General features: G+C 47.7%; 1 protein-coding gene across 3 annotated transcripts in view; it reads left to right on the top strand.

Annotated features, from left to right (window-relative positions):
• The window catches only part of ATP9A (ATPase phospholipid transporting 9A (putative)), a 174,864-nt gene that overhangs the window by 127,212 nt on the left and 30,481 nt on the right, over positions 1 to 17,171 (top strand). For all 3 annotated transcript variants that reach the window (XR_008496086.2, XM_054467116.2, XM_054467117.1), the window contains exons 15-17: positions 4,396 to 4,557; positions 14,728 to 14,820; positions 16,127 to 16,210. Coding sequence is in view for 2 of the 3 variants with exons in the window: in XM_054467116.2 (XP_054323091.2) it covers positions 4,396 to 4,557; positions 14,728 to 14,820; positions 16,127 to 16,210 (339 nt within the window). In the remaining variant the exon portion in view is untranslated. The remainder of the gene's footprint in view (positions 1 to 4,395; positions 4,558 to 14,727; positions 14,821 to 16,126; positions 16,211 to 17,171) is intronic.

Here is a 17,171-nt window from a genome sequence, read left to right as displayed (position 1 = left end):
TCACTATGTTGACCAGACTGGTCTTGAACTCCTGAACTCAGGTGATCCTCCTGCCTCGGCCTCCCAAAGTGCTGGGATTATAGACATGAGCTACTGCGCCCGGCTGGTATGATTTTATATTTGCGAATCATTCTGATTTGTTAATTTTAAACTTTGGAAGACAATTGTTAGCAGACAAAACAGGGCTATACTGAAAGTTAGAGTGTCTTAGTCTGTTTGGCCTGCTATAACAAAATACCATCAATTGGGTATTGTGTAAACAACAGAAGTTATTTCTCCTAGTTCTGGAGGCTGGGAAGTCCTGTATCAGCATACTGGCAGATTTGGTGTCTGGTAAGGGCCTGTTTCCTGGCTGATAAAAGGCTCTCTTTTCACTCCGTCTCTCACGGCAGAAGGAGCGAGGGAGCTCTCTGGGGTTTCTTTTATAAAGGCACTCATCCACTCATGAGGAACCCCACCCCCAGGACTTAATCACCTCCCAGAGGCCCCATCTCCAACTGCTATCACATTGGGGATTAGGTTTCAACATATGAATTTTAGGGGACATAAACATTGTCTATAGCACAGCCATTAAATTAAACAAATAACTTAAGTGAATGAGTTTTCAACAACTTAGGCAGGCCAGTAGCCAAAAACTAAAACTAAAAAAACACACAAAAAAACAGAAAAACCCACTACTTGATTGGTCCTTTCTTTGAAAGGTAGAGGTCAGTATGACCTCTTCCATTGGTCAAAGCTCAAAGCTAGTTAGTGCTGGCTGACTCATTATGACTTGAACTTAAATAAGGGAGAGTCTTGAAAAATGATTTCTTGCTAATGTAAATTTAGTTAATAGAAGCAACAGAAATTGCATTCGATATCTGAGCATAGTAGACTAAGGATGCATAAAGATGCATTTTCAGAGCTGGAGCAGAAATGAGAAATAGTCATCTACTCCAAGATCTTTATTTTGCAGAGGCCTGTGGGGGCTGGGGGCTGGTGGCAGAGCGGGGACTGGAACCCCAGTTTTGAGCTCCAGCTTGATCTCTTCTTCAGGGTATAGCAGGCCAGCCAAGATGACATCGAGGGGTTCCAGAGAAAGAAAGGACTGGGGATGGAGCACTGCATACCTTTGCCTCGTGGCTTCTGCAGAGCTCTCTTGGTAAAATGAACGGGAACTCAAGAGGAACCCCAGGTTTTTTTTTTTTTTTTTTTGAGACAGAGTCTCACTCTCACCCAGGCTAGAGTGCAGTGGCATGGTCTCAGCTTACTGTAGCCTCTGCCTCCCAGGCTCAATCAATCTTCCCATCTCAGACTCTCCAGTAGCTGGGACTACAGGTGCTCCCCTAGAGCCTCAGCAGCAACGCAGCAATGGTAATCAAGTGACCTTGATCCTGTCTCAATGAGACCCTCGTCCCGTGTCACCCCTGATCTATAGAACTGTAAGAAAATCTGTTTGTTTCATTTCATTTTAAAACAGATGCTGGCTGGTGCGGCGGCCCACGGCTGTAATCCCAGCACTTTGGGAGGTTGAAGCAAGTGGATCACTTGAGATCAGGAGTTTGAGACCAATCTGGCCAACATGGTGAAATCCCATCTCTATTAAAATTACAAAAATTAGGCGGATGTGGTGGCAGGTACCTGTAATCCCAGCTACTTGGGAGGCTAATGCAGGAGAATTGCTTGAACCTGGGAGGTGGAGGTTGCAATGAGCCAAGATCGCACCACTGCACTCCAGCCTGGGTGACAGAGTGAGACTCCATCACGAAAACAAAACAAAACGGACAAAACAAAAAACAGATGCACAGTAATTTGGTACAGCAACAACAGAGAAGGAATACAGGAGGGCTTCCAACTTCAATGCCAAACAAGCTGTCACTTTATTCCCATCCAAGTCCAAAGGTAGAGTGTCCACAAAAAATCAAGAAAGAAGAAAAGGAAGGCCCTTCCACTTTCCTCTCATAAAGCTTAATCTTTAGGGGGAGTAGGGGAGGCAGGTTTTAGGAGGGTGTTGACAGGGGCTGTGGGTAGGTGATAGGGAGAGGGGTACTCGGGAGGCGTCACCTCCACTGGAAGTGTTTGGTTATCTTCGTCTTTTTTTTTGTTTTTTTTGAGATGGAGTTTCGCTCTTGTTGCCCAGGCTGGAGTGCAATGGCGCGACCTCAGCTCACTGCAACCTCTGCCTCCTGGGTTCAAGTGATTCTCCTGCCTCAGCCTCCCTAGTAGCTGGGGTTACAGGCACCTGCCACCACGCCCAGCTTATTTTTTGTATTTTTTTCGTAGAGATGGGGTTTCACTATGTTGGCCAGGCTGGTCGCGAACTCCTGACCTCAGGTGATCCACTCACCTCAGCCTCCCAAAGTGCTGAGATTACAGGTGTGAGCCACCGCGCCCGGCTCTGTTATTATTTTTTTGAGACAGGGTCTTACTCTGTTGTTCAGGTGAGAGTACTGTGGCACCATTATGGCTCTCTGTAGCCTCCACCTCCCAGATCGTGATCCTCCCACCTCAACCTCTTGAGTAACTGAGACGACAGACATGCACCACCCCACCCTAATAATAATTTTTTTTTTGAGATACAGTCTCGCTCTGTTGCCCAGGCTGGAGTGGGGTGGTGCAATCTCTACTCACTGCAACTTCTACCTTCCAGGTTCAAGAGATTCTCCTCCCTCAGCCTCCTGAGTAGCTGGGATTACAGGCACATGCCACCACCTCCGGCTAATTTTTGTACTTTTAGTAGAGACTGGATTTCACCATGTTGGCCAGGCTGGTCTCGAACTCCTGACCTCAGGTGATCTGCCTGCCTCGGCCTCCCAAAGTTCTGGGATTATAGGCATGAGCCACCACCCTAATAATTAAAAAAAAATTTTTTTAGAGATGGGGTCTCCTTGTGTTACCTAGGCTTGCCTCAAACTCCTGGGCTCAAGTGATCCTCCTGCGTCAGCCTCCCCAAGTGCTGGGATTAAAAGTGTGAGTGACAGCACCTGGCCAATTGCTTACATTTAAAAGTTGGACCGTCTCGGGGAGAAGTCTAAATTTCTGTTTTTTCTTGAGAAACTGGAAGCTCCATCCGCCCTGGCCATCGTCCCTGCAGGGCAGTAACTGCCACCTGTGTGTATAGTGGCAGCAACCCCTTTGGCTGGGGCTGGGCTCCTGCTTGCCACAGCCCCCACTCAGCCCTCTTTGCTATTTGCATCAACACTCTGGCCCCTGTCTTGGAGTTTGCAACCCTCATGCCTTTGACCTTAAACTGAGTACGTCTGGCTGAGGCCATGAGAAGGTTCTGACTCGACACCCGCGCGATGCCTCCTGGAAGGGAAGAGTGTGTGCTGTGGAACTTTACACCAGGCAGATCCAGGTGCAGCCTGGCCTAGCTTTGCCACATGCCAGCGCTGTCACCTTGGGCAACTTCATTAACTGCTCTGAGCCTTGGTTTCCTCTTCTGTGTGGACCCGTGTTCTCCACCTCAGCACTATTGACATTTGGGGCCAGATCATTCTCTGGTGGGGTCTGTCCTGTGTGTTACGGGACGTTTTGTAGCATCCCTGGCCTCTGTCCACTGGATACCAGCATTACCTCCTTCCAGTTGTGACAAGTACAAATTCCCCCAGATGTTGCCGCAGGTCCCTGGGGGACAGAATCACCCAGTTGAGAACCACTGAAGACGCTCCCCCACTGCAGTGCATGAGGCTGAAAGGAGAGCCTGAAAGTGAAGGGCCGTGTCAGTCAGCATTCTCTTCCTTCTTTTTTTGTTGTTTAGCTTGTTGCGGATACTTCCAGGAGTGATCCATAATTGTGCCAATTGCTCTTTTTTTTTGGGGGGGGGGGGCGGGACGGGGACAGAGTCTCGCTATGTCACCCAGGCTGGAGTGCAATGGCGTGATCTCAGCTCACTGCATCTCCGCCTCCTGGGTTCAAGCGATTCTCCTGCCTCAGCCTCCTGGGTAGCTGGGATTACAGGTGTCTGCCACCATGCCTGGCTAATTTTTGTATTTTTAGTAAAGACGGGGTTTCACCATATTGGCCAGGCTGGTCTCGAACTCCTGACCTCAGGTGATCCACCCACCTCGGCCTCCCAAAGTGCTGGGATTACAGGCCTGAGCCACTGCACCCAGTCACAATCACTCTTAATTCTGTGCCGTCTCTTTCCGCCATTCCTCTGGTGTGCAGCCTGCTTTGAGCCTAGAAGAGATGAATTGTGCCTTATAGAGGGGCAGCTTTCAGTGTGGGAGCTATCACAGACCCAGAGGAAGAGACACTGTCATGGGCCAGCACAGAGCACTCGGCATCCCTAAGGGCAGTGACTACTGTGATTCCGCTGTCTCTGAGCCCCCTTCTGGCTTTGTGTTCATGGCACAGCCTGTGAACCCAGATTCTTGGCTGTGCATCTGACCTTCGACCCTGTATTATGTTTAGGTGGCCCTGGTACAGTGGACCGAAAGTGTGGGCTTAACCCTGGTGGGCCGAGACCAGTCTTCTATGCAGCTGAGGACCCCTGGCGACCAGATCCTGAACTTCACCATCCTGCAGATCTTCCCTTTCACCTATGAAAGCAAACGTATGGGCATCATCGTGCGAGTGAGTCGTTTTTATTCATGGCCTTAAAGTGGTTAAGAACCCCAGGTGTGCTGCGTGTGTCCCTGTGGGTTGACATTCTTTCTAATCCTCTTTACTGTGGTATCTGTCACCCAGACTAACGAGGGAATATAATTCCCTAAGCAGAAAGGAAATTAGTTCTTTGGTTGGACACACCCCATAACTCTGATCCACTTATAGTGTCCCTGGTTCCGGAGTGAAAGTTAAAGAGAACATCCACTGGGGATTTCTTGGTGATACATCTCTCGTTCTCTTTTATTTAATATTAAATATGTATTTTTATTGAGGTGAAATTCACATAATATAATCATTTTAAAGTGAAAAATTCAGTGGCATTTAGTCCATTCACAGTGTGCTCAGCCACCACTTCCCTCATGTTTCAAAACATTTTCATCAAAATGGTGAAAAAAGAAACCTTGTGTCAGGGCGCATTAAAAAATTTTGCCAGTCTGAAGAGTCTGATTTGATTTGATATGTTGTTTTTCTATTGGCTCTTTAAAAATTTTTAATTTTTAAATTCTTATTGAAAGAGTTTATTCATAAGAATCCTCCCACCTCAGCCTCCCGAGTAGCTAGGACTACAGGCTTGCAAAACCAGGGCTGACTCATTTTTTAATTTTTTATAGATACAGGGTTTCACTGTGTTGCCCAGGCTGGTCTCAAACTCCTGGCCTCAACCGATTCTCCTGCCTGGGACTCCCAAAGTGCTGGAATTACGGGTGTGAGCCACTGTGCCCGTCCCTCTATTTTCTCTTTTTACCCATGGAAATCACACTTTCCGTCCTGGGGAGCCTGGAAAATCTGGTATTCATGTGCCACTTGGTCTGGTTGTTCTGAAGTCTGCATGATCATCTGATTTATCCAAGGGTGCTTTAAAAATACAAATCACTTGGTTCAATCCCACACCTATTTTGGAATGGGGTGGTTCTTCACATTATTTAGCTTGGTTGGAGAAAACTCTGCTTCAGATCTTAAGAATCTTTGGAATAAGGCTCTTTCATCTTTTCTGGACTTTTTTTTTTTTTTTTTTTAATTAACAAATGAGAATCCTCTCCACCCTGATCCACCCAAGTGTTTCATGCCTCATGGAGGAAAGAGATACTTGCACATGCATTTTTATAGCAGCACAATTTGCAATTGCAAAAATATGGAACCAGCCCAAAATACTCATCAGTCAACAAGTGGATAAAGGAACTATGATATATATATATATTTGATGATGATGAAATGCTACTTAGCCATAAAAAGGAATGAATTAATGGCATTTGCTGCAAACTGGATGGGACTGGGGACTATTATCTAAGTGAAATAACTCAGGAATGGAAAGCCAAATGTCGTATGTTCTCACTCATAAGAGGGAGCTAAGCTATGAGGATGCAAAGGCTTAAGAATAATACAATGGACTTTGGCGAGTCACGGGGGCTGAAAGGGTGGGAGGAGGGTGAGGGATAAAAGACTACAAGTTGGGTTCAGTGTATACTGCTCAGGTGACAGGTGCGCAAAAATCTCACAAATCACCATTAAAAAATTTACTCATATAACCAAACACCACGTGTTCCCCAAAAACCTTTGGAAATAAAAAAAAAATAGAGTGCATAAGTAGAAGTAGAAATTGATAACGTAGGTTGTTGGGCACGTGGCCCTGCTCCCTGCCTGCTGGTGGAGTATTTTCAGTTAAGCCTTGGCTTGTCAACTTCTCCTTCAGCCTTACAGGTTCCTTGACTTCAGACCACCTCTTACAGCATCTCATTCTTCTTCCATAGCATTCATCACACTGAAATTCTTGATTTCCTGTGGGTTTGCTTGTCACCACCTATCTTTTCTCCCTGTGGGTGAGAACAGGGGCCAGGATCCTTTTGGTTCTCCCGTGTCTCCTGTGCCTAGCCTTCCTGCCCGGCACACGGTAGATTCACTGTCAGTGCTGAAGTGAGCAGGATTCAACAGTGATTGCCAGTTGTCTTTTTTTTTTTTTTTTTTTTTAATGTTAGGGAAGTTATCAAATAAGATACTTAAAATAAACAACTCACAGTTTTTCTCGCCCTCCTAGCTTTTCACCACTCTTCTCCTTGATCATTTACCGTGTAGCTTTAGTGCCCTGGGCAGCTGGCTCTAGGGGAGTAGAAATGGTAGTAGCCACTAGCAGCAGTAGGAGTAAGAAGAATGACAGGAATGACAAGTAACATTTATTTATTTTTTGAGACACAGTTTCGCTCTGTCACCCAGGCTGGAGTACAGCGGTGCCATCTCAGCTCACTGCAACCTCCACCTCCCAAGTTCAAGCAATTCTCTTGCCTCAGCCTCCCGAGTAGCTGGGATTACAGGCATGCGCCACCATGCCCAACTAATTTTTGTATTATTAGTAGAGACGGGGTTTTGCCATGTTGGCAAGGCTTGTCTGGAACTCCTGACCTCAAGCGATCCGCCCACCTTGGCCTCCCAAAGTGTTGGGATTACCCCGCCCAGGGGCTTGTTGTGTGCCAGAGGCTGTTCTAAGTGATTTGCATAAAGTAACTCATTTAATACATAACCGTGTGAGGTAGGTACCGTTAGGACTGGTGTTTGGCAGGGGAGAAAATTGAAGTGGAAGGAGGCTCAGAAACCGCTCAAGTTCACACAGCTGGAATTGAGGGGGCTGGGAAATCTGTCCAAGTTCACACAGCTGGAATTAGTGGGGCTGGAACTCACTCCAGGCTGCCTGGCTTCCATCTCCCAGCTCTCTACCCCAGGACTTGGGGGTTAGGGCTGGGGTGTGACATTGAAAAGCTCACAAAGGACCCACGGTGATGTTAGGGTAGGATGTTAACTACGTATCGCTTCATAACAGATTGCCCCACATTTAGTGGCTTAAAGCAGCAATATGGTAATCCCCACTTACCTCAGGTTCAGTTACCCATGGTCAACTGCAGTCTAAAAATATGAAATGGAAAATTCCGGAAATAAACAGTTCATAAGTTTTAAGTTGTGTGCCATTGTGAGTAGTGTGACGAATTTCATGCCATCCCACTCCATCCTCCCGGACATGAATCATCTCTGTCTAGTGTACTCACGCCATCTACCTGCCTGCTTGCTAGTCACTCAGGAACCCTCAGATTGGGTGTTGTGGTATTGCAGTGCTTGTGTTCAAGCAAGTCTTATTTACTTTTATTACAGCATATTATAATTGTTCTATTTTGTTATGTTATTGTTAATTTCTTACTGTGCCTAATTCATAAATTAAACTTTATCATAGGTATGTATGTGTAGGAAAAAACATAGTGTATATGGGGTCAGTATTATTCATGGTCTTAGACATCCATTGGGGTCTTTCTTACAGGGAAATGCATTCCCTTACTGCAGAAAATGTATTTCCCTGGAGTAAGGAAGTTCCTCCTCTCCCGTCCCCTCCCCTCCCCTCCCCTCCTCCCTCTCTCCCTTCCTCCTTCCTTCCTTTTTCTCTCCCTCCCTTCCTTCCTTTCTTCCTTGCTTCCTTCCTTCCTCCTCCCCTCCTCTGTTTCCTTCCCTCTTTTCTCTTTTCTTTTCTTTTCTCTTCTCTTTTTCCTTCCTTCCTTCCTTCCTTCCGTCCGTCCATCCGTCCGTCCATCCATCTTGCTGTGTTGCCTAGGGTGGAGTGCAGTGGCATAATCATGGCTCACTATAGCCTCGACCTCCCAGGCTCAAGCAACCTTCCTGCCTCAGCCTCCCAAGTAGCTGGGACTACAGGTGCACACCACCATACTCTGCTAATTCTTATCGTTTGGTGAAGATGGGATCTCACCATATTGCCCAGGCTGATCTCAAACTCCTGGGCTCAAATGATCCTCCCGTCTCGGCCTCCCAAAGTGCTGGGATTACAGGCATGAGCCACCACACCTAACTGGGGGCTCTATTTTCTATTTGCTATCTGGTAGTTTCTGTGGCCAGGACAATTTCTGTGGCAGGCTTGGCTGGGTCCTCTGGCTCAGGGTCTCTCACAGCCTGGGGTCAAGGGGTCTAAGATTCTATGGTGGTAGGATCCACACACAGACGTCAGTGTTGTTGGCAGAGTTTGGCTCTGGGTGGCTTGTTGGTCTGAGGGCCTTAGTTCTTTCCTGGCTGTTGGCCAGAGGCCACCCTCAGTGCCTTCCCATGAGGGCCTCCCTGTAGTCAGCTCCCCTGTCAGCTACCTCTTCAGAGTGAGCAGGTGAGAGTGAATGAGGTGGCAGTCACAGTCTTCTGTCACCCATTGTCAGAGGTGACCTCCCCTCACGTCAGCCTCATGCTGTTATCAGAAGCAAGTCACTAGGCCCAGCTCCACTCCAGGGGGGTGGCTGATGCACGGCATGAGTACCAGGAGATGGGGGACATTGCGAGGCACTTTCAAGACTTCCTGCCCAGGAGGAGATGGAGGTGCCACTGAGCTCTTGTGTTGAGGAACCAGAGACGCACACCATGAATATGCTTTGAAACGTCACACGTTAGGGGATTTTTTTTTTCTTTTGAGATGGAGTTTCGTTTTTGTTGCCCAGACTGGAGTGCAGTGGTGTGATCTCAGCTCACTACAACCTTCACCTCCTGGGTTCAAGCGATTCTCCTACCCCAGCCTCCCGAGTAGCTGGGATTACAGGCATGTGCCACCATGCCTGGCTAATTTTGTATTTTTAGTAGAGATGGGGTTTCTCCATGTTGGCCAGACTGGTCTTGAACTCCCGACCTCAGGTGATCCACCTGCCTTGGCCTCCCAAAGTGCTGGGATACAGAAGTGAGCCACCACACTCGGCCCTACGTTAGGGGATTTTTATGTCCAGAGGCCAATAGGTTCTTTCAGACTCTGCAGGACCTGTGTCCTTGGCAACTCTTGGGTGGAGAGGGAGCTTTCTCTCCCACACAGCTGCTGCTTTTCCCACTGGTCCACACCTGGCTGGATCCCTGGCTTCTAAACCGTATCTTGAGTGTACATCTGATGTCAAGAACATCTGTGGTCTGGAAGCAGCAGCATAGATCCTGTGGGTGGGGTGTTTCCTGGGGAATGAATGTCATTATCTCCTATGGAATTACTTTAATTTTGTTCCAGCCTGAATTTTTTCAAGATACAGGGCCGTGGGCTCTGCTAAGGTCATTTGAGGGTTGACTCATCATTGAACAGTCCCTAATATCAGCCATCCTAGAATAAGTGAACGGCATATGCCACTCTTCATCTAGTTGTGAAGGATATGTTATATTTTTCTGAGATGTGGCTCATGTGTCTTCCAGCAGGAAGAACAGGGACTCTGTGCTTAGAGTCTGTGATGCTGTCAGATGGGCAGATGTATTTTTGTTTTAACCTGGCATGCCCCCCTTCCCAGGTTATTAAAAAACATTCACAGTTAAGGCATTTAGAACAAAAAGTTACAGGTAAAGAGGGGGATCAAAACTGCCATCCCCCCTTCCCTCCCCTCCCCTCCTCTCCCCTCCCTCCCCTCCCTTCCCCTCCCCTCACCTCCCCTCCCCTCCCTTCCCCTCCCTTCCCTTCCCTTTTTTTCTTTTCTCTCCTTTTCTTTCTTTGTCAAGACAGAGTCTCACTCTTTTACCTAGGCTGGAGTGCAGTGGTATAAACATGGCTCATTGCAGCCTTGATCTGCTGGACTCAAGGATCCAACATGCCTCTGCCTCTGCTCTGCCTCCTAAGTAGTTGGGACTACAGGTATGCACTGCCACGCCCAGCTAAGTTTTAAATTTTTTTGTGGAGCCAAAGTCTCTCTGTGTTGCACAAGCTGGTCTCAAACTTCTGGCCTCAAGCAGTCCTCCCACTTCAACCTCCCTAAGTATTGGGATTACAGGCATGAGCCACTGTGCCTGACCAATTCATCTCCATTTTCACCCCCCAAAAGACCTTTTACCTTTTCAAGGGATTTCCTTTCAGTCTCTTTTCTAAGCATATCCGAGTGTAAATATCCACACACCTTTTCATAAAATTAACACTGAACTCCATAAAAGGCTTCCTAAACTTCCTTCCTCATTGAACTATATGTATACGATGGGAATTTTCTCATATTATTAAAATCTGATTTTAATGATTTTTAACGCATGTGCAGTGTTCTGTTGAAAGAATGTGCCACTATTTCATTCATTAACTTATTTTTTGGCTGCTTAGGCTGTTTCTCAATTTCTTTTTTTTTTTTTTTTTTTGAGACGGAGTCTCACTCTGTCATCCAGGCTGGAATGCAGTGGTGCAATCTCGGCTCACTGCAACCTCCGCCTCCTGGGTTCAAGTGATTCTCCTGCCTCAGCCTCCTGAGTAGCTGGGACTACAAGGCGCATGCCACCACGCCTGGCTAATTTGTGCATTTTTTAGTAGAGACAGGGTTTCACCACGTTGGGCAGGCTGGTCTCGAACTCCTGACCTCAGGTGATCCACCAGCCTCGGCCCCCCAGAGTGCTGGAATTACAGGTATGAGCCACTGCACCTAGCTTGTTTCTCGGTTTTGACCACTAAAAATAGTGCTGTGAATGTCCATCTTGGTGAGGTTGTCTTTAATGAAATAAGTATTATTTTGCTATTTTTTCTCATTTTCTGACCTCTTTATCTTTGGTTGGAACTGGGCCTCTGGGGCTTTTGGACTAGTTCTCCCCTTGGCACAAACCGCACCACACTCCTCTAATGTGGTGGTTCTCATCCTGGGAGCATTCGAGAATGTCGGGCAACATTTGTGGTTGTCACAACCAGAGGCTGAGAGTGCTACTGGCATCTCATAGGTGGAGAGCGGGGATGCCGCTCAGCATCCTGCAATGCACAGGACAGCCCCCACCATGAGGAAGGGCCTGAGAAACCCTGCTATGATGTGTTCATATAACCCAAATGCTGTATGCAAATGACTGTCCAATTAACTGATGTGAGGAAGTTTTAGTTCAGTTATAAAACTTCTCCTAGGCTTGGTACAGTGGCTCCCGCCTGTAATACTTTGGGAGGCCAAGGCAGGAGGATCACTTGAACCCACGAGTTTCAGTCCAGCCTGGGCATCATTGCCAGACTCCACCTCTACAAAAAGCAAAAAAATTAGCTGGGCATGGTGGTGCACACCTGTAGTCCCAGCTACTGGGAAGGTTGAGGTCAGGAGGTCCAGGTTGAGGTCACTTGAGTCCAGGAGGTCGAGGCTGTAGTGAGCTGTGATTGTGCCATTGCGCTCTAGCCTGGGCAACACAGCAAGACCCTGTCTCAAAAAAATAAAGAAAAAGAAAAAAGAATAAGAAAAAAAAGGAAAACTTCTCTTGACTTGGTTTAGTGACTGTGGACAGCCCCAGTTTGGGTCTCCCCTGTCTCTTTTTTAAACACGTGTGAGTGCACGCACAGTGCAAGATGGCACCTTCTTGCACCCACAAAGCAAGGCCATTTCCTTGTGTGAACGTCTGTCTCTTAAGAAATCAGGCAAGGTTGGAGAAGGACTCATGTGCTGTCTTTTTGCAGGAAGGTTGTGTCCTTGTTTTGTTTTTGTGGCGTACAAGATGTTCCGATGCCTTCTCCCCCTTCCCACGTGGAGCCACGGGTTTGGATCATGGCTGTAGATCATCATAGCGCTGTCATTGCTGGACTAAAAGAGGCCTTTGAGCAGGTGCCAGATGCAGACCACAGTGGGAAAAGATGAGGCCCCCAAACAATGCCACACAGCCAGCCGATCTCTGTAAATTTATGGCGTAATCTTGCCATAATATGGGAACGAAATAAACTTGTGATGAACTCCGTGGGAGGAAGTGACTCATGGGAGGGGATCGTTGATGCAGTATTTATATTGGACAGAACTTCTGAACTCACTCGAGCCCTTTTCTTAGTGAGGAAGCTGGGCTGGGAGCATCATTTCCTACAGCCATGTTGTTGAGCACCGTTTGGTTGTTGGGGGGAAGGAAAAAATAAAACCTCTGATGCTTTAATGTGCAGACCCCACAGCTCTCTTTGGCCTGCGTCAAGAGCAGGCATAGCCGCAGTCTGTCAGAGATAAAGTGTGCAGTTGAATGCTTTTAAACGTGGGTGCCTGTCTTGGCCTGGGGGTGCTCTTATGAGTCAGCATGTTGTTTTAAAAGATTGTCGGTGATTAAGGGGCATTTGAAAGTTATTTTAAAAGAGGAAACTCTACCACTAATCTGATTTTGGATATTTCTGTTCCATGAAAGGGCTGCATAGACAAAGTGGCCTCCAAAGGAGCCTGAAACCAAAGAGCAAGGCAGACAAATCCAGTTTGTCATTAAAGGGTGTTTTACTGGGGAAACTTACAGATAGAAGCGTGGTTTTTGGGGGAGCTGAACAGACAGAAGTGTAGTTTTGGGCGGCAGGAAAACATGTGGATCTCCATACTGTTACTCCCTAGACCCAGGGCTTATACCACAGGGAAAGGGTCCGCGTGCCCCAGCAGGACAATTATGGGCACCTTCCAGGAGAGGCAAGAAAGCTGTATGTGTCATCGCCTGTAATTTGTGCGATAACATCAAGGTTGACATGTTCTTATGTGAAGGACGGTGAATTAAGTAGGAATCGGGGGTGTTCATGGGACTGGGCTAATCAGAAGTCAGCATTGCACATTTGCACCTGAGATGCAGTCACTTTTTTTTTGAGATGGAGTTTCACTCTTGTTGCCCAGGTTGGAGTGCAGTGGTGCAATCTCAGCTCATTGCAACCTCTGCCTCCCAGGTTTAAGTGATTCTCCAGCCTTGCCTCCAGAGTAGCTGGGATTACAGGCATGCACCACCACGCCCAGCTAATTTTGTATTTTTAGTAGAGACAGGGTCTCACCATGTTGGCTCGGCTGGTCTCGAACTCCTGACCTCAGGTGATCTACCTACCTGAGCCTCCCAAAGTGTTGGGATTACAGGCGTGAGCCACCACACCCAGCTTGAGATGCAGTCACTTTTGTCTGCATGGTTCCATATTCAATGAAGACTTTCTGGGCATTTATTCTGGGCTTCCTGGAGTAGCAAAATTTAGGCACAAGGTATTGATGGCCATGCTCAATTTTCTTGCATATCTTTATTGCCTCCCACCTCCGAGCGACACGAATCATTGGGGAAGGATTTGTGGCTGCGCTGTCATTCCTCAGAGCCAGGACTTCTCAGTCTCAGCACTGTTGACTTTTAGGGCTGGAGGAATTCCTGGTGGTGGTTGGGGGCGTCCCGTATGATGTAGGAGGGTGAGCAGCACCCCTGGCCTCCACCCTTCAGATGCTCGTAGGACATTGCCTGCGTTGTGACGCCTAGAGTGTCTCCAGATATTGCCACATGTCTCCTGGAGGGCTACATTGCCCTGTTGAGAGTACTGGGCTGAGCCTTGTTCTCTATGTACAGTATGGCTGGGGGACTTGGGAAGTCACTCTCATCCCAGCAGCAGTTATACCACTGAGGGGCCCTTTTTGTGCATCAGTCTCTGTGCTACATGCTTGATTGCTGTTTTACAGATGAGAAAACTGAGGTTTAGGGAAGAGGAGTAGCTTGTCCAGCTGCACACAACTAGGAACTGGTACTTGGCCCAAGCATTTGATGCCTGTGCCGTGGTGGTACCCACTACCCAGAAAATCTGGTCAGGGTGAACTGAAACTCTGGGTAATTGGATCTCTAGGCAAGTCCTCAGTTAGACGTAGGGATCTGGAGTTATTCTCAGCTGAGACAGTCAGTTTGCCCCCAGGAGACATTTGCTAAAGTCTAGAGACATTGTGGTTGTCACCATGGAGGCTATGACTGGCATCTAGTGCGTAGGGGCCAGGGATGCTGCTCAACATTGTGCAGTGCACAGGAGGGGCCCTGCAGAGCAAAGAGTTATCCGGCCCCAAATGTTCACAGTGACGAGGTTGAGACTCCCTGTTCTAGTCCTTATCTTCACTGTTCTTTCAGTGGACCACAGTTTGATGATATCTGCAGTCCCGAGTGTAAATCTAAAATCATAGCATGTGAGTCTATTCCAGTTGAAATAGTAATAACTTTCAAAACAAAGGTCTTAAATCCATTTGATCTTGCTTTCATCATTGAAAATCTTCCAAGTGCTTTGAGTTTTCCTTTTACTTTCTGTAGCCTTTGCCCCTAAATGAGGCCCCTTCTCGCTTTTCATCTTCAGCCAAGTGAAAAAACACTGGTGTCTGTTAGGTGCACTTTGTACACCGTCTGTCATGGGAAGCGGGCTTTGCCGCCGAAAGAGGGTGTTCCTTTCAGTTTCTCATTCCTTCCGGCCTCCCTCTCTAGGATGAATCAACTGGAGAAATTACGTTTTACATGAAGGGAGCAGATGTGGTCATGGCTGGCATTGTGCAGTACAATGACTGGTTGGAGGAAGAGGTAAGTGTGACGCAGGAAGTTAAACCAGGACTTGGAAGCATGTTCTGCAGAGGCAGCCCCTTGCATGGTAAGGTGGGTCTCTGTATTTGTTATCGGTGGCTGTGTAACAAACCACCCTGAAATGTAGCTGCTTAAAGCAGCACCCGTTTAATATATAATGGTTTCTGTGGGTCAGGGATCCTGGTGTGGCTGAACTGCATCCTCTGCTTCAGGGCCTCCCACTGGCCGTAATTCAGATGTTGGCTGGGGCTGTGGTCTCATCTCAAGATTTGACCAGGGCAGGATCCACTTGTGAGCAAGCTCAGTTGTTGTGGGCTGCATTCAACTCCTTTTGGACTGTTGAACTAAGGGTCTCAGGTTCTTGCTGACTGTTGGCCAGAGGCCGCCCTCTATTCCTTGCAGGTGGGCCTCTCCCATAGGGCCACTCACAGCCTGGCAACTGGCTTCATCAAAGAGAGCAGGCGATGGAACAGGAGAGGGCAAACAAGATGGAAGCCACTGTCTTTACCAACCTGATCTCAGATGTGACATCCCCTCACTCTCGCCCGTTCTGTTTGTTAGGGACAAGTCACTAGGTCCAGCACAGACTCAAAGGGTAGGCGATTATACCAGAATGTGAGTTCCAGGAGGGGCCACATCAGAGGCTGCACAACCCAGTTTGTGATGTGGACAGTTGGCCAGCAGCAGGAGGGAGGCAGTGCTAAGGCTTTTAGGCCATTTTTGTCCCATCTCTTAGCACTAGGTGGGGAATTTACATTTTGCATAAGATTCTCAGTTTGAGGGTTGCAAACTCAAATGCCTACAGGGGCCTGGCAGTTAATGCAAATGAACAAACAGGTTGTGATTTTGAGCAGAGTTGCACTTTGCGTGTAAAACGTGCTGGAGTGTTCTTCACTTGACACCTCCACTTCCTGGGAACACGTGAGGCCACCGCTCCTCAGCCATCATTGATTGTGGTTATTTGGGAAAATGCACCTGGTTTTGTCAGATGCTCAGTTTTTCCACCCATTCAGCAATCCAGATTTGCGTGTGAGACCGCACAATGTTGACTTAAATTTGGAAATATACATGTGCTAGTTGAAGACGACCTGTGTGTGGGCCGTGTTTGGCTCACCGGCTGCCTCTCTGCAACCTCCCCTGTAGAAAGCTTGCTCCAGGGAGGATTGCCGTAGGGGAAAGCAACTTTCTGATTTGCCATTTTCTCTGTCCCTGTGGGAGGGGCACGTCCACTTGGGCACTGGTCCTTCCCCAGTGAAGTCAGGAGCTCTCAGCACCGCTCCCACTCTGACCGTGGTCTGTTTTTCAGTGTGGCAACATGGCCCGAGAAGGGCTGCGGGTGCTCGTGGTGGCAAAGAAGTCTCTTGCAGAGGAGCAGTATCAGGACTTTGAAGTAAGTTGTTCTGGGACCTTTCCATTGCCTTTGCATCCCCGCCTGCCTCCCAGTCACTCCTTCCACCATCCCTCATCCTATGTGAGCCATTCTGATGTTGTTTTTGGGCACACCAGGTTCACTGTTGTTGAAGGCCTTTGCACTTGCCGTTCTGTCTGCCTGGAACTCTCTTCACCCACAGAGCCCCATGGCCCATTCCCTCGCTTCTTCTGGGTCTCAGCTTAAAAGCCATGTCCTCCAAGAAGTCTTCCTGGACCACCTGTCTAAGGCTCCTTTTCACTTTCCATCCATCACACCATTTCACTTTTTTCATTGCACTTGTCACTGTCATTGCGTGCTACCATTTGGGGCCAAAAAATATGTCTAGGAGTTGAATCTGGAGAGGCCAGAAAAATATAAACTTGCTCCTGTTCATATATTTTTTTTAACATTCATCTTATCCATCTCCTTTTGGGAATAAAATATTTTTGAAGGCAGGGACTTTACAAGTCTGGTTTGTTCTTCTTGTTCTTGTTCTTCTTTTTTTTTTTTTTTGAGACAGAGTTTCGCTCTTGTCGCCCAGGCTGGAGTGCAGTGGTGTGATCTTGGCTCACTGCAACCTCCGCCTCCCAGGGTCAAGGGATCCTTCTGCCTTGGCCTCCGGACTAGCTGGGATTACAGTTGCACGCCACCATGCCTGGCTAATTTTTGTATTTTTAGTAGAGATGGGGTTCACCATATTGGCCAGGCTGGTCTCGAACTCCTGACCTCAGGTGATCCACCCGCCTTGGCCTCCCAAAGTGCAGGGATTACAGGTGTGAGCCACTGCGCCTGGCCTGGTTTATTCTTATATCCTTAGTAGTTAAAGATAGTCCTTTGCACATGGTATGCCTTCAGGAAAATTTGGCATAAATCATTCTCTTGGAGCCCTAATTTCTTTTCTCTTTTTTTTTGCACATTTATTTTGAGACGGAGTCTCGCT

Source organism: Pongo pygmaeus, chromosome 21 (genome assembly GCF_028885625.2).
Source record: "Pongo pygmaeus isolate AG05252 chromosome 21, NHGRI_mPonPyg2-v2.0_pri, whole genome shotgun sequence".
Lineage (NCBI taxonomy): Eukaryota > Metazoa > Chordata > Mammalia > Primates > Hominidae > Pongo > Pongo pygmaeus.
Note: the sequence above shows the minus strand (reverse complement) of the source record. Positions and strands in the feature narration are given on the sequence as shown.